This window comes from Bos javanicus, chromosome 7 (genome assembly GCF_032452875.1).
Source record: "Bos javanicus breed banteng chromosome 7, ARS-OSU_banteng_1.0, whole genome shotgun sequence".
Lineage (NCBI taxonomy): Eukaryota > Metazoa > Chordata > Mammalia > Artiodactyla > Bovidae > Bos > Bos javanicus.
The window spans coordinates 6,739,525-6,763,152 of record NC_083874.1 but is presented as its reverse complement, the minus strand read 5'-3'; the positions used below and the strand labels follow the sequence as shown (position 1 = coordinate 6,763,152).

Here is a 23,628-nt window from a genome sequence, read left to right as displayed (position 1 = left end):
AAATGGCTCAGCCCAAGTTCTTCAGGCTATTAAATGAGGAACACGCTTCAGGCACACTTCTCAAAAATGGCTGCCTCTCTTATCGCTTAAAGAAGCTGCAAAGTATGCAGCCTCGGGAAACTGGGCAGAAGATAAGAGGACCATTTCAGGATTCCAGGCTCTGAAGTTGGAGAGGTTCTTCTACATCCACTTTCTCCCATTAAAATCTGTCGTCTGGGACTTCCCTGGCGATCCAGTGGTTAAGAACCGATCTGTCAATGCAGGGGACACGGGACCTTAAAGATTCCACATGCTGCTGGGTAACTAAGTAAGCCCGGGTCCACAATTTACTAAACCTGTGTGCTCTAAACTCTTGAGCCTATGCAACCCAGAGCTCATGATCAGCAACAAGAGAAGCCACCGCAGTGAGAAGCCCTCGCTCCTCAACGAAAAGTAGCCGCTGCTTGCCGCAACTAGAGAAAACCCATGCACAGCAATGAAGGCCCAGCACAACCAAAGATAATTAATTCATTTTTAAAAATCTGTCTTCCAGCAGCTCGAAGTGGGTTCCTCCCAGGGCCTGGCCCAGTGCCTGATGCGTCCTGTCGCTGCCTTCCGCTTTCAAGGAACCAACGCTCCATCTGGTTCCTGAAGATGTTTAGGGGTATGCTCATGGTGCCCCCAAGCATGAAGCGCAGTGTTCACATTACAGTAAGAAGTCATGACGACATCAGAGACCCCTGGGACGGTGTGACACGGAGGACCCCTCACCTCGGTGGTCCTCTCCCTAAATCCCCTCATCTAGTCACAAGAAAACGGCAGACAAACCCAGATGGGGGAACATTCTGTGGTCCTGGGGGACAGCCAGCTGGCACTCTGCAGGACTGTGAAGGTGATGGAAAAACCAGACCCAAGAAACTGTCACAGACCAGAGGAGACTGGGGTGACGTGATGACTAAACGCTGGACGGGACCCAAAACTGAAAAAGGACACTCATGGACGATGCGGGGGCATCGGATACAGTCTGGAGTGTAGCATCAATAGTTTTGCCCAGTGTTAATTTCTCAGTCTCGACAAACACACCGTGGTCTTGTGAGACGTTAACTTTCAGGAAAGCTGGGTCGGGGAGACTTGGAAACTCTGCGTATGATTTTCACAGCTTTTCTGCAATTAGCTCTGTCACTTCAAAAGTAAAAGGTTATTTGTAGGGGTTTCCCTGGTGGTCCAGGGGTTAATTTTATTTACTTATTTGTTTTTGTTCGTGCTGGGTCTTCTTTGCCTCGTAGGCTTTCTCCGGTTGCACCGAGTGGGGGCTGCTCCTTGTCACGGTGCGTGGGCTTCTCTTTGTAGTGGCTTCTCTTGTTGCAGAGCACGGCTCTAGGCCTGTGGGCTCTACAGTTTCGTCTCCCAGGGTCTGGAGCACGGGCTTTGTTGCTCTGCGTTCCAGTGGTTAAGACTCCACACTTCCATGGCAGGTAGCGTGGGTTCAGTCCACTGCAGGGGCTCGGGTTCAATCCCTGGTTGGGGAGCTAAGATCCCACATGCACGTGGCACAGCCAAGTTGTAAAAACAACTCTAGGCTAAGCATGGGCAGGGGAAGGCAGTTATACGGGGAGATTCTTATATGAAAACATCTTTCCTCAGCTCTCTGAAATTCATATTTCACTGGGCGTCTTATGTTTGATCTGGCAACTCTAGCCTCAGCAAAAGAAGGGGGTTCCATTAACTGGGGTGGGGAAGGGAGGGATGGGCTGGAGTAGGGGGAATAATGAGCCCCCCATTTCACGGAGACCAGTAATGACTCAACAATAATGATAATGAGAACGATAATAATTGTGCCTCTTTCATGGCATTTATCTTGCTCCACCCTGGCTATTTGTGGGCACACCTTACTCCCGGCTGGGCCCAGGGCACCTCAGCCTCAGCGGGCGATCTCAGTCACAATCAGGCCAGGTTCAGTGTGCAGAGACCCCTGACCACCCCTCCTGTCCCCGCCTTGCTGTGGCTGCTTTAAAAAATGATTACAAACTGGGTAGCATCGCACAGACATATTTGTCTCTCAGTCCTGGAGACCAAGGTGTGAGATGAAGGTGCAGGCAGGGTTGGTTCCTTCCAGAGGTTCGCAGGGAGCATCTGTCCCACCTCTCTCCCAGCTTCTGGTGGCTGCCAGCAACCCGCCCTCATCACTCCTTGGCTTGTGGGTGCATCACCCCTTTCTCTTCCTCCGTCTTCACATGGCCTGCCTTTCTCTCTCTGTTTCCCCTTCTTTTTCTCTGCAAAGACACCTGTCCCTGAACTTAGAGTCCACTCTAAATCCAGAATGATCTCAAGATCTTTCATTTAATCACATGTGCACGTGCTCCTTCAGTTGTGTCCGACTCTTTGCAACCCCGTGGACTGCAACCTGCCAGGCTCCTCTGTCCATGGGATTTCCCAGGCAAGAATACTGGAGTGGGTTGCCATTTCCCATTCCAGGGGATCTTCTCTACCGAGGGATTGAACCCGAGTTTCTTGCGCCTCCTGCGTTAGCAGGCAGATTCTTTGCCACTATGCATCCTGGGAAGAAGGTCGCATTCACGGATATGGGAGGCTAGGATGCGGGTGTGTCTTTTAGTGGGGACACCACTGACCCCACGATACTGTAGATATTTTTCCATCAGGGCCTATCACTCTTTAAGCTTTTGTTTAACCTCGCTCCCCAAGATTCAATCAGAAAAGCATTTGTAGTTCAGGGACCACAAGCCAGCATTTGCCCAGGGTTGATGAGCATAGATGTTGAAGAACTGGGGATGAGAGGGGGCTGGTGTGGTAGCAGTGAGCCTCAGGTTCCTCATAAAGGGGGCTGACTGCACCATCCAGGTGTGTTCCATCCGGTCAAAGCTGCAGTGTTACTCATCCATCCCGTGGCTTGGCTCCCAGTGGGAAGTGGGAAAAGGCTTGTGTTCCTGGAACAGGGGGAGAAAGCGTTTGGTAGAGAGAGCCATCATGGGGTGTCTGGAGGGAAAACATGAGACTGTGCTTGTATAGGCTCAAATCAATGTCATCAGAAGAAGAAATATCCTGGGGCAGCGGTGGGGGGTGCAGTCAAGGCTAGAAGACCCAGTACTGTCTCCAACCCAGGTGAGCCTTTTCAAAATGGATTTGATCAGGCAGCTCCCCCAAAAGTTAAACATAACGTTATTATAAGATCCAGCCATTCCACTCCCAGGCGTAGACCCCAGAGAGCTGAAAACAGGGACTCAAGCAAATACCTGTACACAAATGTTCACAGCAGCCCTAGTCACCATCACCCAAAGGTCAAAAGAGCCCAAATGTCCATCAACAGATAAACAAAATGTGGTCCTCTAGATCTTGGAATATTATTCAGCCATTAAAAGGGATGAAGCACTGAGACATGAATGTGCGTACAATGTGGGAGACCTGGGTTTGATCCCTGGGTGGGGAAGATCCCCCGGAGAAGGCAGTGGCTACCCACTCCAGTATTCTTGCCTGGAGACTTCCAAGGACTGAGGAGTCTGGTGGGATACAGTCCATGGGATCACAAAGGATTGGACATGACTGAGCAACTGTGACACATGTTAAAACATGGATGAAGTCTGAAAACATTACACTGAGTATAAGAAGCTAGACGAAAAATGCCACTTACTGAATGTTTCCATTTATGAAACCTCCAGAATAGGCAAATTCATAGACAGAAAGCAGATGAATGGTTGCCAGGGACTGAGATGGGAAGGGAGTAATGGGGAGTGAGTGTACCCACTAATGGATCCAGGGTCTCCTTTTGGGGTGATTAAAGTGTTCTGGAACTAGCTCGAGGGGATGTTTGTACATTTTGAATGGACTTAATGCCACTGAGCTGTACACTTTAAGTGGTTAATTTTTCCTTTTGTGAATTTCACCTCAACTTAAAAAAATGAAAGTAAAAAAAAAAAAAAAAGGTGGATCTGAAAAATATTTATGCTTCTTTGCTTTCCAGAGAAGCTGTTCCAGGCATCCAGAAATTCCTTATCCCCTTGCCCAAATAAAAGATGTGGAGATTTAGAAATAAAGTTTAGCAATGTTAAATGGGGTCCTTAAACTCTGCATCCCTTGAAGAGCACTGGCCAACCTGTCTAGTGCCCATCATTATTAACAATATATAATAATGATATAATAACATAATAACTTAATCGTGTCATTATTATTTTCCACCCTGATTACAGCATTGCAGGTCAGCAGGGTGAAGCAATGTGCCTGAGGCCATCTACCAAGGAAGGAGCAGAGGCAGATTCAAACGAGGTCAGTGCCAAAACCAGCTCCTTCAGCTGACGACAGGAAATCAAAGCAAGCTGTGTGACAACGGGCCGTGATCCCTAAGGAGAGGAGGCTCTGTGCAGGCTTGTTATGCATACGAGCGAGGCTCAAGCCTTTCTTGAAGTCAGAATGCAAGTCAGGGGACTGTGCGAGGAAAAGGGTCTCCCAGGTGCCAGACATGGGGGGCTCAAAATTGGTGGTTGTTGCCCCAGCGCCCAGGCCTTTCCTGTTCCTCTTGTTAGGTCAAGCTGTTTGATTATGCTGGGCACGTGAGTGCAGAGAACCCATGGGTGTCTCAGAGGGCAGGACGCTATCCTCTTCCTCCTGGCTAGGTGTGGCAGGGAACCACACAGGTCTAACCAGCCGCCCAAAGGGGTGACTTTGCAAACAGTGCTAGAGTCCCCAGCCAATGAGGGACGGGGAGGCCAGGGCACACGAGGTGGGAAAGGACATTACTGCATTTTCTTTAAAAATTGTATATATTTTTCACTGTGCTGGGTCTTCATTGCTGGGCAGGCTTCCACTGGTTGTGGTGAGTAGGGGCCACTCTCTAGCGGCGGAGCGCAGGCTCCTCACTGCAGTGGCCTCTCTCGTTGCAGAGCACAGGCTCTAGGGCCCATGGCCCTCAGCAGCTACCACATGTAGGCTTCGTAGCTGCGACTCCCAGGCTCTAGAGCACAGGTTCAACAGTTGTGGCTCACGGGCTTAGATACCCTGCTGCGTGTGGGATCTTCCTGGATCAGCGACTACACCTGTGTCTCCAGCACTGGCAGGTGGATTCTTTACCACTGAGCCATCAGGGAGGCCCTACTGCCCTTTCTAAGCTATGCGTGTGGGATTGTTCCTGGGCTCCAAGAAGTTACAAGGACAACACAGTATTACTGTGTCCATCAATAGACGAAGGGGTGACGAAGTTGTGGCTCACACGTAAGATGGAATACTATTCAGCAATGAAAAGAAACCAGGGGCCGTTACTCTCTGCCTCGAATTATGTATAGTGAAAGCAACCAGATGAAAAGGTTGCGTTTACATGGAGTATCTGGGAGAGGCAAATCTATAGACTTAGCACATCAGTGGGTGCCTGGGGCTGGGGGGGGAGTGGGGATGGATTGAAAGGGGGCCATGAGAGATTCCCCTGGAGTGATGGGAACAGTTCTAAAGCTGGACTGTGGTGATGGTCGCACCACGTGGAAATTTCAGAGTATGCAAAAGATCCCACAGAAAATCGAAACAAAATTAAAATTTAGAAAATCTGAATAATATTCAAAATTTTAAACGAAAAGAATTAAACCTAAACAAAACTTAAAATTTTTTTTGACTCTGCTGTGCGGCTTGCAGGATCTCAGTTCCCAACCGGGTATTGAACCTAGGCCACAGCAGTGAAAGCCCAGAATTCTAACCACTAGGCTACCAAGGAAAACTCTGAAACTTAAAAAATTTTTAAATCTAAATAAAACTAAAATTTTTTAAGTAAAAAATTAAAATTTAGACATTTGAAATCTAAATAAAACAAAATATTAATAAAATAAAAATTTTAAATCGAAATAAAACTGTTTTAAAAGTAAAAATGAAGTAAAAATAAAACAAAAAGGCAGCCCCTAGCCCAGATGCTATGGCCAAAAGGTAACAAAAAATCTAAGCAGAAAAAACAAAAAACCTATGAAGTCAGTCATCACTAAAAACTGTACCTCTACAACCAGGTGTTGTGATATCCCAGATGCTGAATGTCCCTACATCCCTGATCTAAAGGATGTCTTGCGATTCATCTCCGTATCTATTTGGCTAGTTATCGATTTAACACTTGGGAGCTAAGTAAGGGCAGAGACCCACTCACTCTTGATGACAACTCACTCTTCAGGACCTGCTCAGTAAGAAGAATTCCGTAAATGTCTATTAAATCCACACTCAGAGGCAGTTATGGTTTGGGGACCCAGCTCAGTCTCTGGAGTCCAGAAGGGATTCAACTTCTCTAAGCTTTGGTCCAGAGATTCAGTGTTTTCTGCTTGAGTTCATCCAGTCTCTTTTCTGTGCATAGTCTCAATACATCCATGAATGGGTGTGTCTGTGTGCCAATAAAACATATTTAGGAAGGCTTCCCTGGTGGCTCAGCAGGAAAGAGTCCACCTGCCAATGGCAAGAGACACAGATTTGAGCCCTGGTCCGGGAGGATCCACATAGTATGGAGCAACTGAGCCACGAGATACAACTATTGAGCCTGTGCTCCAGAGCCGGGGAGCTGCAACCACTGAAGCTCCTGCGCCCTAAAGCCTGTGCTCCACAGCCAGAGAGTAGCCCTCACTCCCTGCAACTAGAGAAAAGCCCGCACAGCAACAAAGACCCAGCACAGCCAAACACATAAAGTTATTTAAAAATAAATAAAAAATATATTTATGGACATTGAAATCTGATTTTCATAGAATATTCATGTATCCTGAAACAGTATTCTTTTGGTTTTCTCCAAATTATTCATAAGGGGCTTCCCTTAAGAAGCCGCTTGCAATGCAGGAGACCCAGGTTTGATCTCTGGGTCAGGAAGATCCACTGGAGAAAGAAATAGCAACCCACTCCAGTATTCTGGCCTGGAGAATTCCATGGACGGAGGAGCCTGGTGGGCTACAGTCCATGGCGTCACAAAGAGTCAGACACGACTGAGTGACTTCCACAATCTATCTAATCATTCATAAAGGGGAAAATAACGCATGTAACTATTGGGCAAACAAAAGCTGCTTTGGTCACAAAGTGTGCAATTCCCTTCAGTTGAAATGTCCAGAACAGGCAAATCCATAGAGACTAAGAGCGCATTTGTGGTTACCAGGGGCTGGGGGAGAAGGGGATATGGAGCGCTGGCTGATGGGAACGGGGTTTCCTTTTGAGGGGATGGAAATATTCTGGAACTATATAGAGGGGATGGTTGCATAATACTGTGAATGTCCTCAATGCTCTGAATTTCTCACTTTAAAATGGTTAATTTTATATTATGTGAATCCCACCTTCATAAAAATCATACACACATATGTACACATCTATAATTAAAATTGAAATATATGGGAGATATGACGAACACTTTGTTGTACACCAGAAATTAACACAGCATTGTTAATCAACTATACTTAAAATAATCTTTTTGAAAAAAGAACAATATTCATGACATCTTCATACACACACACACACACACACACACACATATTTGTAAAAAGCTACAAACAAGGATGTACCAGCCCTTGATTTAGTCAAATAAAAATAGCTTCCAGGAACAGAGGGCCTCTTCTGGGAAAAGTTTTTTTACATGGGGTGTCTCTTATCTTCATTAACATGTGACAAGGTATTCTCATGCTCCTGTGATGGAAGAGGGACAAAGCTTCAAAAAAGGAAAGGCCATTCACTCAAAGTTACTGATCTATAAGTGCCAGGGCCAGGATCTGACCTGGGGTTCTGGCTCAGCACCCCCATTCTGTTCATTGCTCACCATGCTGAACAGACCTGCTGTGATGATTAAACATGAGAAAATACATGCAGCTCTTTAGTGCAGGAGCTGGCATACAGTAGGTGCTTAATAATTGTTCCCCTCTCCTGTCCCTGCATTGATGAGACTGAGTCACAGCCTGACTGGTGAGGAGATGATGAAAGGTCCTCATAGAAATCCATCAGTCATCAACCAAACACATTCTGCAGCCTCCCTACACGCTCACTACTTAATTGTTCATAAGCGATAAGAAAACCCCAGAGACTGGAAGGCAAATCGGCAAGTGCCCTTTCTCAATGGGTCTCTGCCACAAGCATGGCAGTGGCAAGGCAGTGGCCTGCAGGAAAAGCCCACTTGCAGGGTCATCCCTGCCTGCATCATTTCTCATCCTCGAGAAACACCGAGCCTCGAAACGTCAGGGAGCCGAGTTTGGCAACGTGCTGCAAAAAACTTGTGCAAACTTAAGCAGAAATACCCTGATTGCCCCAGCTGGGAGTCATCGTCCAGTTGCTGCTGTCATGCGACTGTAATTCCTCTAGAGCGTTCACAATTTGTCTTGGAAGCTCAGCTGTATTTTAAGTGACGTGTTTTCTGTAGAATTCCTGAGTGCTTGCTCTTGGGAGCTGAGCCAAGTACACACAATAGCTATTTGGGACAGAACAGCTGTTAAAGGGAGAGGCAATCTAGACTTGAGAAGTAAAGGGGAAAGAAGTACAGGATCCTAGAAATGGCCAGGACCCAGTCAAAGGAGACTGTAAGCTCTCTGTGGGCAGAAACAGAGCTGTGTACATTTTTATTTTCCTCTCCATGTCCAGTAGAATGTGGAGAGGAAGCTCAACATTTATTTGTTGCTCAGACTCAAAATTTCTGAGTTGCAAGTTTTCCGAGTTCTTAAAGACAGCCTGGCAAGAGACGGTAAACGTGAAGCTGCATGCCTACTCCCCTGAAGAGCAGCCCTCTCCGGTATTCCTGCCTGGAGAGTTTCATGGGCAGAGGAGCCTGGCATGCCTACTAGCCCTACAAGGCTTCACTGGTGACCGACATCACTAATCGATCACGGCACTCTTTTCCAGCACTGAACCTGGATGTAATCTCAGAATCTGTGCAACCACAGTGCTCCAAACATTATTGATGGATCGGAGAGGCTTAGACTATTCATGTGGGGCTGCTAGGAGAGGGTGGGAGGACTGGGGAAAGAGATGAGAGCAAGCACATCACTATCAAGAGACATAAACTTCCTGACTGGAAGAGAGGGCTGGTGGGGCGGACAGGGCCAGTCACTAGCCTTTAGGAATTTACCCATGACAGGGAGAAGGGTACTCAACACCCACTGTGAGCTTCAGCATCAGCAGTTTGATTACTGACCGTGTAATGCTTGGACACATGCCTTATTCTCCCACGCTTAGCAATGGGACAGGCTGCTTGGAAGCTTTGCCAAGACACCCCAAGACTCCCCCCGCCCGGTGGTCCAGTGGTTAAGAATCCGCTTGCCAATGCAGGAGACATGGGGTTGACCCACGCTCGGGGAAGGTTCCCAGGTGGAGCTAGTAGTAAAGAAGCTGCCTGCCAATGCAGGTGATGCAAGAGACGCCAGTTCAACCCCTTGCTGGGAAGATCCCCTGACTAAGCCCATGCGCCGTAAGTCCTGAGCCCATGTGCTCCGGAGCCCATGAGCCGTGATGACTGAGGCCCACATGCCCTAGAGCCCACGCCTGGCAATGAGAGAAGTCTGTGTACCACAACGAGAAAGTTGCCCCTGTCTGCCTCAAGTAGAGCAAGCTCACATACAGCCACAAAGACCCAGCACAGCCAAAAATAAATAAATAAAATTTTTTAAAAAGGAGTAAGTCACCCCACTTGTAAGAGGTGAACTTGGGGGTCCAGAGCTCGTTTTCCAAAAGTATCATCATCTGAGACATCACACACATACCCACACAGGACGGGGCGCAGCCTGGATAGTAGGGAGACAGACCTGCAGCCAGAGAGGGGCCGTGCCCCGAACTCCTCGGTGCCAAGTCTCTCCCTCGGCCCAGGATCTCCTATCCGGCTCACTCCTCCATGCCCATAATCAGGCAGTAAGGACTCCTATCTCACCATGAAACTGAGGCTCGGTTACATGATGCGCCCGCAGCAACCCAGCTATGTGGTAACTAAAGCGCATGTTCCTTCCACCCCCTGGAGGGACGCTGTGTGGGTTCCCTTCCCTGGATGCTCTGCTGAAGTGTCTCACGCTGCCCCGGGAGGTCCTCGGTGGGTGGCCATCACGTCGTCTTTGTTTCCGCACCAGGTCCGCAGCTGGGCCCGGGGGACACAGAGAGTGCGGGGCTCCCTTTCTGAATGGAAACCAGGAAGGCAGAACAGCTGGTTACCATGACGTCTGAGCTTCCTGGGGCTGCCACCACACAATGACACAAACTGGGGGGCTTAAGATAACAAAAATGTAGCCTCTCTTTAGCCCTAGGGGCCAGAATTCCAAAATAAAGGTGCTGATAGGGTTGGTTCCTTCTGATGGCTCCGAGGAAAATATCTGTCCCAGGCCTCCCCGCTGGCCTCTGGTGACCCCTGGCAATCTCCAGTGCCCCTTGGCTTACAGCTACCAATCTCCGGTCTCTGTCCCACCTTTGTATGGCCCTCTCTGTGTTCGTGTCTCTGTGTCCTTTCTCTTTTAAGGACACTTATCATTGGATTTAGGACCCATCCTCACCCAGGATGGTCTCATTTCGAGGCCCCTAATTATATCTGCAGAGATCCCCTTTCCAATTAAAGTCACAATCACAGGAACCAGGAGTGAGGACTTGGACATAACTTTTGGGGACATATTTAACGTATTATCACCCACGGTGATGAGGAAGGTGCGCAGGAGGCTGGGTGAAGGGGAGAGAGTATAGACAATCCCGCAGGAGTAGAGAGCTACCCGCAGAAGTTCCTATGGCTGCAAGAGATGTAGCTGATCATCTGCTTGCTCATCCCTCTGGCGAACATTTATTGAGCACCCACTGTGTGCTGAACTGGGCTTGAAGAACACACGCAATGGATCCAATATACACCTGGCTCCCATCCTCCCCGAGAGTGATCCACCATTTGTAGGACAGACAAAAAAAAAAAAAGGAAACGGGTGGATTAAAATAATGATCAATGGTGAAAAGTGCCGTACAACAAAAATACAAGGGGTGGAGGAAGGCACTGTATGGCCTGGGGAGGGGTCAGTAGCTGTGGGGTCAGGGAGCCAGGGAAGCTCATATTTACACTGAAACACACAGTCAGATGAGCTGAGGACAGCCTTTTCAACAGAGGATGCTGGAGCCACTGTGCATCCACAAGTAAAACCAAACTATCAGCCAAGCAACAACAAAGTTAACTCAAAATGATCGTTCACTTCAACATAAAATGCAAAACTGTAAATCTTCTAGATGATAACATAAGGGAACATCGAGATGACCTTGGGTTTGGCACTGACTTTTCAGATACAAGACCAAAAGCACAATTTGTGAAATGGAAAACTGACAAGCTAGGCTTCATTAAAATGAAAAACTTCTGTTCTACAAAAGGCACTGTTAAGAGAATCAAAAGACAAGCCACAGACTGGGAGAAAATCTTCACAAAACATCTACCTGGAAAGGGCTAGTGTTCAAAATACACAAAGAATTCTTAAAATCCAATAAGAAAATTAAAAAAACAGTTAACAGCTGGTCCAAAGAAGACACACAGATGGCAAATAAGCACATGGAAGGGTGCTCCACATCAGATGTCATCAAGGGATTGTAAACTAAAACAAGATACCACCAAACATCTATTAAAATGGCTGAAATATAAAAAAATTGACACCAGTAAATGCTGACGATACTAGAGATGTAGAGATACCAAAGGAATATTTCATGCAAAGATGGGCACAATAGAGGACAGAAACGGTATGGACCTAAGAGAAGCAGAAGATATTAAGAAAAGGTGGCAAGAAAATGCAGAAGAACTATACAAAAAAGATCTTCATGACCCAGATAACCACGATGATGTGATCACTCATCTAGAGCCAGACATCTTGAAGTGTGAAGTCAAGAGGGCCTTAAGAAGCATCACTACGAACAAAGCTAGTGGAGGTAAAGGAATTCCAGTTGAGCTATTTCAAATCCTAAAAGATGATGCTGTGAAAGTGCTGCACTCAATATACCAGCAAATTTGGAAAACTCAACAGTGGCCACAGGACCGGAAAAGGTCAGTTTTCATTCCAATCCCAAAGAAAAGCAATGCCAAAGAATGTTCAGACTACCACACAATTGCACTCATTTCAAATGCTGTCAAAGTCATGCTCAAAATCCTCCAAGCTAGGTTTCAACAGTACATGAACCAAGAACTTCCAGATGTTAAAGCTGGACTTTAGAAAATGCAGAGGAATCAAATTGCCAACATCCATTGGATCATAGAAAAAGCAAGCGAATTCCAAAATAACATCTACTTTGCTTCATTGACTACACTAAAGCCTTTGACTGTGTGGATCACAACACACTCTGGAAAATTCTTCAAGTGATGGGAATACCAGACCACCTGACCTGCCTCCTGAGAAATCTGTATGCAGGTCAAGAAGCAACAGTTAGAACCCGACATGGAACAACAGACTGGTTCTAAATTGGGAAAGGAGTATGTCAAGGGTGTATATCGTCACCCTGCTTATTTAACCAATATGGAAAGTTCAGTTCAGTTCAGTCGCTCAGTTGTGTCTGACTCTTTGCAACCTCAAGGACTGCAGCATGCCAGGCCTCCCTGTCCATCACCAATTCCCAGAGTTTACTCAAACTCATGTCCATCGAGTCGGTGATGCCATCCAACCTATCTCATCCTCTGTCATCCCCTTCTCCTCCTGCCTTCAATCTTTCCCAGCATCAAGGTCTTTTCAAATGAGTCATCTCTTCGTATCAGGTGGCCAAAGTATTGGAGTTTCAGCTTCAGCATCAGTCCTTCCAATGAACACCCAGGACTGATCTCCTTTAGGATGGACTGGTTGGATTTCCTTGCAGTCCAAGGGACTCTCAAGAGTCTTCTCCAATACCACAGTTCCAAAGCATCAATTCTTCAGCACTCAGCTTTCTTTATAGTCCAACTCTCACATCCATACATGACCACTGGAAAAACCATAGCCTTGACTAGACAGACCTTTGTTGGCAAAGTAATGTCTCTGCTTTTGAATATGCTATCTAGGTTGGTCATAACTTTCCTTCCAAGGAGTAAGTGTCTTTTAATTTCATGGCAGCAGTCACCATCTGCAGTGATTTTGGAGCCCCCAAAAATAAAGTCTGACACTGTTTCCACTGTTTCCCATACACAGAGTACATCATGTGAAATGCCAGGTTGGATGAAGCACAAGCTGGAATCAAGATTGCCCAGAGAAATATCAATAACCTCATATATGCAGATGACACCACCCTAATGGTAGAAAGTGAACAGGAATTAAAGAGCCTTTTTGATGAAGTGAAAGAGGAGAGGGAAAAAGCTGGCATTCAAAAATGCAACATTCAAAAACTGAAGATCATGGCTTCCATTCCCATTACTTCATGGAAAACAGATGGGGAAGCAATGGAAATGGTGACAGACTTTATTTTCTTGGGCTCCAAAGTCACTGCAGATGGTGACTGAAGCCATGAAATTAAAAGACATTTACTCCTTGTCTAGGAAGAAAAGCTATGACAAATCTAGCCAGCATATTAAAAAGCAGAGACATTAATTTGTCTGCAAAAGTCTGTATAGTCAAAGCTATGATTTTTCCAGTAGTCATGTATGGATGTGAGACCTGGACAATAAAAAGGCTCAGCACTGAAGAACTGATGCTTTCGAACTATGGTGCTGGAGAAGACTAATGAGAGCCCCTTGACAGCAAGGAGATCAAATCAGTCATTCCTAAAGGAAATCAACCTTGAATATTCATTGAAAAGACTGATGCTGAAGCTGAAGCTCTAATACTTTCATCACCTGATGTGAAGATCCAGCTCATTGGAAAAGACCCTGATGCTGGGAAAGATTGAAGGTAGGAGGAGAAGAGGATGACAGAGGATGAGTTGGCTGGATGGCCTCACTGACTCAATGGACATGAGTTTGAGCAAACTCTGGGAGATGGTGAAGAACAGGGAAGCCTGGCGTGCTACAGTTCATGCAAAGAGTCGGACACGATTGAGCAACTGAACAACAAAATGCTGACAAGGATGTGGAGCAACCAAAATTCTCATTCATTCCTTGCTGATGGAAACGCAAATGGTACAGCTCTTTTGGAAGGCAGTTTGGTGTTCTCTTACACCAAGCTAAATACAGTCTTATCCTACAATCCATCAGTTGTGTTCCTAGATATTTATCCAATTAATTTGAAAACTTATCCAGGCAAAACCTGCACATGAAATTTTACAGCAGCCATAATCAATGCCTAGTCAATTGCAACTATATGGCCCCAAACTGGAAGCAACCAAGATGTCCTTCCAAGGTGAATAGACGGACTTCCCTGGTGGTCCAGTGGCTAAGACCCCACACTCCCAGTGCAGGGGGCCTGGGATTGATCCCTGATCAGGGAACTAGATCTCGCAAGCCACAACTAAAGATCCCACATGTTGCAACTATGACCTGGTGCACCCAAATAAATACATAAAAATAAGTATTTAAGAAATAATTTACTACTATCATCATTATAAAAAAATAGGTAAATGGACGTGAAAGTTGCTCAGTCATGTCCAACTCTCTGTGACCCCATAGACTGTAGCCCGCCAGGCTCCTCTGTGCATGGGGATTCTCCAGGCAAGAATATCAGTGTGGGTTGCCATGCCCTCCTCCAGGGGATCTTCCTGACCCAAGGATCAAACTGGGGTCTCCCGCAGATTGTTTACCATGAATGGATAAACTGTGGTGTATCTATACCATGCATGGTATGGATATAACTGGACTATTATTACAATGGACTGTTATTCCTTGATACAAAGAAATGAGTTATCAAGCCACCAAGAGACATGGAAGAACCTTTTTTTTTTTAATTTAACTTTACAATATTGTATTGGTTTTGCCATATATCAAAATGAATCTGCCACAGGTATACATGTGTTCCCTATCCTGAACCCTCCTCCCTCCTCCCTCCCCATACCACCCCTCTGGGTCATCCCAGTGCACCAGCCCCAAGCATCCAGTATCGTGCATCGAACCTGGACTGGCGACTCATTTCATATATGATATTATACATATTTCAATGCCATTCTCCCAAATCATCCCACCCTCTCCCTCTCCCACAGAGTCCAAAATACTGTTCTATACATCAGTGTCTCTTTTGCTGTCTCGTACACAGGGTTATTGTTACCATCTTTCTAAATTCCATATATATGCGTTAGTATACTGTATTGGTGTTTTTCTTTCTGGCTTACTTCACTCTGTATAATAGGCTCCAGTTTCATCCACCTCATTAGAACTGATTCAAATGCATTCTTTTTAACGGCTAAGTAATACTCCATTGTGTATATGTACCACAGCTTTCTTATCCGTTCATCTGTTGATGGACATCTAGGTTGCTTCCATGTCCTGGCTATTATAAACAGTGCTGCGATGAACATGGGGGTACACGTGTCTCTTTCAATTCTGGTTTCCTCTGCATGTATGCCCAGCAGTGGGATTGCTGGGTCATATGGCAGTTCTATTTCCAGTTTTTTAAGGAATCTCCACATTGTTCTCCATAGTGGCTGTACTAGTTTGCATTCCTACCAACAGTGTAAGAGGGTTCCCTTTTCTCCACATCGTCTCCAGTATTTATTGCTTGTAGACTTTTGGATCGCAGCCATTCTGACTGGCGTGAAATGGTACCTCATAGTGGTTTTGATTTGCATTTCTCTGATAATGAGTGATGTTGAGCATCTTTTCATGTGTTTATTAGCCATCTGTATGTCTTTTTTGGAGAAATGTCTATTTAGTTCTTTGGCCCATTTTTTGATTGGGTCATTTGTTTTTCTGGAATTGAGCTGTAGGAGTTGCTTGTATATTTTTGAGATTAGTTGTTTGTCTGTTGCTTCATTCACTATTATTTTCTCCCATTCAAAAGACATGGAAGAATCTTAAATGCATGCTGCTGAGTGAAAGAAGCCAGTGTGAAAAAGATACATACATTGTGATTCCATCTGAATAACATTCCAAGAAAGGCAAAACTATAGGGCCTAATCCAGGACTAAGAGGCAGGGAGGGAGGGATTTTTAGGGCAGTAAAATGGAATAGCCATCATGGTCAACAAAACAGTCTGAAATGCAGTACTTGGATGCAATCTCAAAAATGACAGAATAATCTCTGTTCATTTCCAAGGCAGACCATTCAATATCACAGTAATCCAAGTCTATGCCCCAACCAGCAATGCTGAACAAGCTGAAGTTGAATGGTTCTATGAAGACCTACAAGACCTTTTAGAACTAACACCCAAAATAGATGTCCTTTTCATTATAGGGGACTGAAATGCAAAAGTAGGAAGTCAAGAAACACCTGGAGTAACAGGCAAATTTAGCCTTGGAATACGGAATGAAGCAGGGCAAAGACTAATAGAGTTCTGCCAAGAGAACGCACTGGTCATAACAAACACCCTCTTCCAACAACACAAGAGAAGACTCTATACATGGACATCACCAGATGGTTTACACCAAAATCAGATTGATTATATTCTCTGCAGCCAAAGATAGAGAAGCTCTATACAGTCAACAAAAACAAGACCGGGAGCTGACTGTGGCTCAGATCATGATCTCCTTATTGCCAAATTCAGACTTAAATTGAAGAAAGTGGGGAAAACCACTAGGCCATTCAGGTATGACCTAAATCAAATCCCTTATGATTATACAGTAGAAGTGAGAAATAGTTTTAAGGGCCTAGGTCTGATAGATAGAGTGCCTGATAAACTATGGATGGAGGTTTGTGACATTGTACAGGAGACAGGGATGAAGACCATCCCCAAGAAAAAGAAATGCAAAAAAGCAAAGTGGCTGTCTGGGAGGCCTTACAAATAGCTGTGAAAAGAAGAGAAGTGAAAAGCAAAGGAGAAAAAGAAAGATATAAGCATCTGAATGCAGAGTTCCAAAGAATAGCAAGGAGAGATAAGAAAGCCTTCCTCAGCGATCAATGCAAAGAAATAGAGGAAAACAACAGAATGGGAAAGACTAGAGATCTCTTCAAGAAAATTAGAGATACCAAGGGAACATTTCATACAAAGATGGGCTCGATAAAGGACAGAAATGGTATGGACCTAACAGAAGCAGAAGATATTAAGAAGAGGTGGCAAGAATATACAGAAGAACTGTACAAAAAAGATCTTCACAACCCAGATAATCACGATGGTGTGATCACTCACCTAGAGCCAGACATCCTGGAATGTGAAGTCAAGTGGGCCTTAGAAAGCATCACTACGAACAAAGCTAGTGGAGGTGATGGAATCCCAGTTGAGCTATTTCAAATCCTAAAAGATGATGCTGTGAAAGTGCTGCACTCAATATGCCAGCAAATTTGGAAAACTCAGCAGTGGCCACAGGACTGGAAAAAGTCAGTTTTCATTTCAATCCCAAAGAAAGGCAGTGCCAAAGAATGCTCAAACTACCGCACAATTGCACTCATTTCACATGCTAGTAAAGTAATGCTCAAAATTCTCCAAGCCAGGCTTCAGCAATACATGAACCGTGAACTTCCACACATTCAAGCTGGTTTTAGAAAAGGCAGAGGAACCAGAGATCAAATTACCAATATCCGCTGGATCGTGGGAAAAGCAAGAGAGTTCCAGAAAAACATCTATTTCTGCTTTATTGACTATGCCAAAGCCTTTGACTGTGTGCATCACAATAAACTGTGGAAAATTCTGAAAGAGATGGGAATACCAGACCACCTGACCTGCCTCTTGAGAAACCTGTATGCAGGTCAGGAAGCAACAGTTAGAACTGGACATGGAACAACAGACTGGTTCCAAATAGGAAAAGGAGTACGTCAAGGCTGTATATTGTCACCCTGCTTATTTAACTTCTATGCAGAGTACATCATGAGAAACGCTGGGCTGGAAGAAGCACAAGCTGGAATGAAGATTGCCAGGAGAAATATCAATAACCTCAGATATGCAGATGACACCACCCTTATGGCAGAAAGTGAAGAGGAACTAAAAAGCCTCTTGATGAAAGTGAAAGAGGAGAGTGAAAAAGTTGGCTTAAAGCTCAACATTCAGAAAACTAAGATCACGGCATCTGGTCCCATCACTTCATGGGAAATAGATGGGGAAACAGTGGAAACAGGGTCAGACTTTATTTTGGGGGGCTCCAAAATCACTGCAGATGGTGACTGCAGCCATGAAATTAAAAGACACTTACTCCTTGAAAGGAAAGTTATGACCAACCTAGATAGCATATTCAAAAGCAGAGACATTACTTTGCCAACATAGGTCCGTCTAGTCAAGGCTAGTGGTCATGTATGGATGTGAAAGTTGGACTATAAAGAAAGCTGAGCGCCGAAGAATTGATGCTTTTGAACTGTGCTGTTGGAGAAGACTCTTGAGAGTCCCTTGGACTTCAAGGAGATCCAACCAGTCCATTCTGAAGGAGATCAGTCCTGGGTGTTCACTGAAAGGACTGATGCTGAAGCTGAAACTCCAATACTTTGGCCACCTCATGCAAAGAGATGACTCATTGGAAAAGACCCTGATGCTGGGAGGGATTGGGGGCTGGAGGAGAAGGGGATGACAGAGGATGAGATGGTTGGATGGCATCACCGACTCGATGGACGCGAGTTTGAGTGAACTCTGGGAGATGGTGATGGACAGGGAGGCCTGGCGTGCTGTGATTCATGGGGTTGCAAAGAGTCAGACATGACTGAGCGACTGAACTGGACTGAAAACTGTTGTATATGATAGTATAACAGTATATCAATGTCACTATGCATTTGTTGCAACCCCTAGAGTGTCCAACACAAAGAGTGTACCCTAAGGTAAACTGCGGGCTTGAATTAATAATATTGTATTGAGATTGGCTCCATAATGATGTATCAGTACATAACAAATGTATCTAACGCAGGGTGTTAATAACAGGGGAACTGTCATGGGAGGATATATGGGGACTCTTTGTACTTTCTGCTCATTTTTTCTGTAAACCTGACACTCCTCTATAAAAATAAAGTTCATTAGCTAAGGGAGGAGGGGGTGGGAGATGAGCCAGAGCCCAGCAGGTGGAAAGTGAGAGGACTGAAGGCTTGGTGGAAGGCACAGAAGTACCAAAGCCTGGGGGGCAGGGGCAAGGTAATGTGCTTGGTGTGTTTCAGAACCTGCAGGGAAACAAGAGTAGGGAAGGAACAGGGATGGGCTGGAGAGAGCTGTAGGACCTCTCTGAGGGGAAGGAGGACCCAGGGGCCATCTGAGCAGAGGTCTGAGATTGCCTGGGAATCACACAACCTGGGAAACACATTCTCTTTCCCTTCGACTTCCGCTCATTATCGTTTGGGGAAACTGAGGCCCAGAGAATGTCAATGAGCAAAGCAATCAGCCCTTCAGGTAAGGTCACAGGATCTCATCAACACTTCCACCAAAGAAAAAGCATCTGCATGACTCTTACAATATCCCTGTGGGGGTAAGGCATTATTATGTTCTGTGAGCTCAGAGAGGCAAAGCTACTTGTTTGCGGTCACACAGGGAGCGGTCAGTGGCCAAGACTGACTCTCCACCATCACAGTGGCTGGCCGCAGGAAGCATGCTGGAGCTCAACTTGAAGTCGTGAACTGTGACTGGGACTGAAAGCACCTCTGGGTGCCCCACAGCTGGCAAACAGGGCTTATCAACAAGTGTTTGCCTAATCCACAATCTGATGAATCACGATGAGATGGCACACCCCTGAGCTCCTTCCAGCTGGGAGAATCCAGGACTGTGAACCCCAAAGAGGGTCTCTTGGTATCTGTGTGATGGCAAGGCGGTCCCCCTGCAGTGGCCCTGGGCTTTGGTGGGGGTTGGGGGTCCAGATGCTATCTGTGACAAAGTCTCCTGACCCCAGGGAAGGTTTTCAGGTTAGGAGCTGCCTGCACCCCTCCCCACCTGGCCGTGGGACTCTACCTGATTATGGACACCTCCAAGCCTGAACGTGGGTGCTGGTATCAAGAGATCAAGGCTGGATACTGGCTCCAGGTTACACCATGAGATACTCTCCCTTTGATACCCACTTGGGCTCCCCTTTCCCCCACATCTTGACTCACACATCTCCTCTTGGGTGAGGTTCAAAATTCCACACATTCTCTCTCTCCGTTTCACACACACTCACTACCTATCTCCGGCCCCTGCTTTCCCCCAAATAGTCCTTCATTTGACATCTCCTCCCCACCCCCCATTACAGTGAAAGCCTCGAGGGCAGGGATTTGTCTGCCTGTTGGCAAATGCGTTCCCAGTGCCCACAGAGAACAGCACACAGTAACAGCAGAAGGGACAGTCCCTTCCTGGCAGGTCGTCAAGCATGGTGTGGGGCACCTAGGAGGCCGTGTTTAAGATGCTCCCAGGGGAGGCTTGTTGCCACTGGCCCCGCTGGTTCTGGGTCTGTGTTGTCAGATTCCTTGTCTTGAGTCTGTTCACTTACATGAGTCAGAAAAGGCACGAAGCCTGTGGACAGCTGTCAGACCTCAAGCCTCTCCCAGCACGTCCGGAATCTCAGTTTCCCCTCCCTGAAGGGCTTCTTTGAGACGGAGAGTCTCAAAATTTTAACACTTCTTGATATCATCATGAAAGCAGAGTGGTGGGCCTAGCAGTGATCAGGGCTTGGTGGGTCCCAAGGAAATGAGCCGCAGAGTCTCTCCATCCATCAGGAGTCGAGGGAACACCACCCTGAGCTCGCCAGACCCATTACCCCCATCCATCAAGGATTCTGGGGACCCTTCTGTGACTGCGGGGCCCATTTCCCCATCCGTCGGGGATCCCGGTCCATTCACAGTCCCGGGTCCCCGATGCCATCCCCCGCTCCGGGTCCTCACGCAGGCGGGAGCCCAGGACGGGACAGCGGGGATCCCTGAGCGTCACGCTGCTGTTGTGGAGCGTGTGTTGACGCCGTCGCCTGGGAGACGGGCGGGGGCGGGCCCGGGGTGGGGGAGCGGCCTGGCTGCTTGCGCTAGGGGCCGAGCCGGCCGTGCAGGGCCCTGGCGGCCTCAGTGGCCACGGCCGCCGCCGCCCGCCGGCTTATATACCGCGGCTAAATTTAGGCTGCGCCCGGAGCTCGTCCCCATCCGGGACGCGTTTCCGCCGCCGCCGCCTTGGCCCGGCCCCCGCGCGCGCCGCGCCTATAAGGCTTGGGCGGGCCCGGCCGCGGCCCGCAGAGCCGTCCCCGCCCGCCCGCGCCCCGACCAGCCCGGCTTCGGGCAGCCACTCACCGGTGTCCCGAGTCCGCGTCAGCCCCAAGTCCCAACCATGGCGCTGAGCGAGCCCATCCTCCCGTCCTTCTCCACTTTCGCTAGCCCGTGCCGGGAGCGCGGCCTGCAGGAGGTGAGGGCGGCAGGGACCGCGGGCGGCGGGGGCGGCTGGCTCAGGGTAGCAGAACGTGGGCTGCGGGGTAGGAGAACGCAGGCGGCAGGCACTGCGGGCTCAGGGTAATGGAAGGCGGGTAGCGGGCCGCGATCTCCGCCCACCGCGCGCTCACGCCCGCGCCTATCGCCCTGTCACCCGCAGCGCTGGCCGCGCACCGAGCCCGAGGCAGGCGGCACCGACGACGACCTCAACAGCGTGTTGGACTTCATCCTGTCCATGGGGCTGGACGGTCTGGGAACTGAGTCCGCCCCAGAGCCCCCGCCGCCCCCGCCGCCCCCGCCGCCTGCGTTCTACTACCCGGACCCTGGCGCGCCGCCTCCCTATGGCGCCCCCGCGGGCGGTTTGGTGTCCGAGCTGCTGCGGCCCGAACTGGACGTGCCACCGGGACCCGCGCTGCACGGTCGCTTTCTGCTGGCGCCGCCGGGCCGCCTGGTGAAAGCTGAGCCCCCCGAGGCGGACGGTGGCGGCGGCGGCTACGGCTGCCCGCCCGGCCTGGCCCGCGGACCACGGGGCCTCAAGCGCGAGGGTGCCCCGGGCCCGGCAGCCGCGTGCATGCGAGGCCCCGGGGGCCGGCCCCCGCCACCGGCCGACACGCCACCGCTCAGTCCCGATGGCCCCGCGCGCCTGCCTGCACCCGGCCCGCGCGCCCCCTTCCCGCCTCCCTTCGGCGGCCCTGGCTTCGGCGCGCCCGGGCCCAGCCTGCATTACGCGCCGTCCGCGCCCGCCGCCTTCGGTCTCTTTGACGACGCGGCCGCCGCCGCCGCGGCTCTGGGTTTGGCGCCACCCGCTGCCCGAGGTCTCCTCACGCCGCCTGCGTCTCCGCTGGAGCTGCTGGAGGCCAAGCCCAAGCGCGGCCGCCGGTCCTGGCCGCGGAAACGCACGGCCACTCACACCTGCAGCTACGCGGGCTGCGGCAAGACCTACACCAAGAGCTCGCACCTCAAGGCGCACCTGCGCACGCATACAGGTGGGCGGCGAGCTCGGGCTGGGGACCACTGCGAGGGCGCGCTAGAGGAAGGGCATGCTTAGGAACCCCCAGAGGGCGTAGCCCAAGGGTTGGGCAGTGGGCAAGGTCTTAGAAAGCCCCCTGGGGGCGTGGTTCGGGAACCTGGGGCGTGAGTGCGCCCCTAGATCCTCCTGGGAGTGTGGCTCGGGACTTTGGGCAAGGGTGAGCACTTAGGAAACCTAGGGGAACCCTGTGTCTCAGACTGTTGCGGAGAGAGTGCAGGCTTAGGAGCCCCCTGGGGGCTTGGCTCTAGACACCGAGGAGGAGCGGACAGGGTGCGCCTCGGACCCCGGGGGAGTGAGGATCGCGAGACCGGGGAGTGAGGGATAATGTGCCTAGGATGCCTACAGGTTTAAAAAGTAGCCGGGAGCACTTCGGAGAGCTGGTTAGGGGTAGGATGTGCGCACCCGAGTAGCCACTAAGCAGCGGGGTGAGTACCGGGAGTCTCCGGCAGGAGGAAAACTAAGACCGGCTCTCGCCCTCTCCCTGCAGGCGAGAAGCCCTACCACTGCAACTGGGAAGGCTGCGGCTGGAAGTTCGCGCGATCGGACGAGCTCACGCGCCACTACCGCAAGCACACGGGCCACCGGCCCTTCCAGTGCCACCTGTGCGACCGTGCCTTCTCGCGCTCCGACCACCTGGCGCTGCACATGAAGCGGCACATGTAGCCCGGACGCCCCCCACCCCCACCCGCGCGCGGCCGTGGCGGGTCCCACGCGCCGGGCACGGCCCCCTTCCAAACTGTGACTGGTATTTATTGGACCCAGAGGACCGGGGCCGGGCACAGCGTGGCCACCGAGGGGGTGCTCCTCTCCGCACCCCCCCCCCTCCACGATGCCCGACCCCCAGCAGAGACTGAAGGCCCGGTGGGAGAAGACCACGATCCTCCTTGACGAGTTTTGTTTTCAAAATGGTGCAATAATTAAGCGTCGTCTTCCCCCGGCCCCACCGGGTCTACACTAGAGGATCGAGGCTTGATGCCTTGTGAAAAATAACGCCTTAACTTGTACTGTGCAACCTTTTTTATAATATTGTACATAGAAACTGTGACATATTGTATTATTGTAAATGAGACAAGTGGGCATTTTGACTACCTGGTAGAACATTTTTATAAGATTTTGCTGTTTTTTCTAATTAAAAAAAAGTTTTGCATCGTTTGAAAAAAAATCACAGCCCTGGTCTGGCCGCTTGGATAACTGGGGGCTTGGGACAGTTGGGAGGGGTGAGAGGATGTGGGGACAGGCAGCTTAGATGGAGGGCAGCCTGGCAGTGTCTGGGTGAGGGGGGTCCGGCCCCAGCTAGCACCGGGGTTGCCAGTTGCAGCCCCCAGCTGCCAGGAACCTGTGGGTTCTTCTATAAATTTAAACACTGCATTTTAGG

The 23,628-nt window shown here is 48.9% G+C and overlaps 1 protein-coding gene across 1 annotated transcript; it reads left to right on the top strand.

Moving 5' to 3' along the window:
• Positions 1–20,862: 20,862 nt before the first annotated feature.
• KLF2 (KLF transcription factor 2) lies at positions 20,863–23,420 on the top strand. The gene is made up of 3 exons (XM_061421745.1): positions 20,863–21,200; positions 21,384–22,209; positions 22,741–23,420. The coding sequence occupies exons 1-3, from the start codon at positions 21,126–21,128 to the stop codon at positions 22,914–22,916; spliced, it is 1,077 nt and encodes a 358-aa protein (XP_061277729.1). The 5' UTR covers positions 20,863–21,125; the 3' UTR covers positions 22,917–23,420.
• The last annotated feature ends 208 nt before the right edge of the window (positions 23,421–23,628 follow it).

Excerpts from the sequence above, each read along its gene's own strand:
- KLF2 (XM_061421745.1), top strand. The coding sequence starts at position 21,126 with ATGGCGCTGAGCGAGCCCATCCTCCCGTCCTTCTCCACTTTCGCTAGC. Across the intron at positions 21,201-21,383 it reads GGGAGCGCGGCCTGCAGGAG|CGCTGGCCGCGCACCGAGCC; the intron begins GTGAGGGCGGCA and ends TGTCACCCGCAG. Across the intron at positions 22,210-22,740 it reads GCACCTGCGCACGCATACAG|GCGAGAAGCCCTACCACTGC; the intron begins GTGGGCGGCGAG and ends CTCTCCCTGCAG.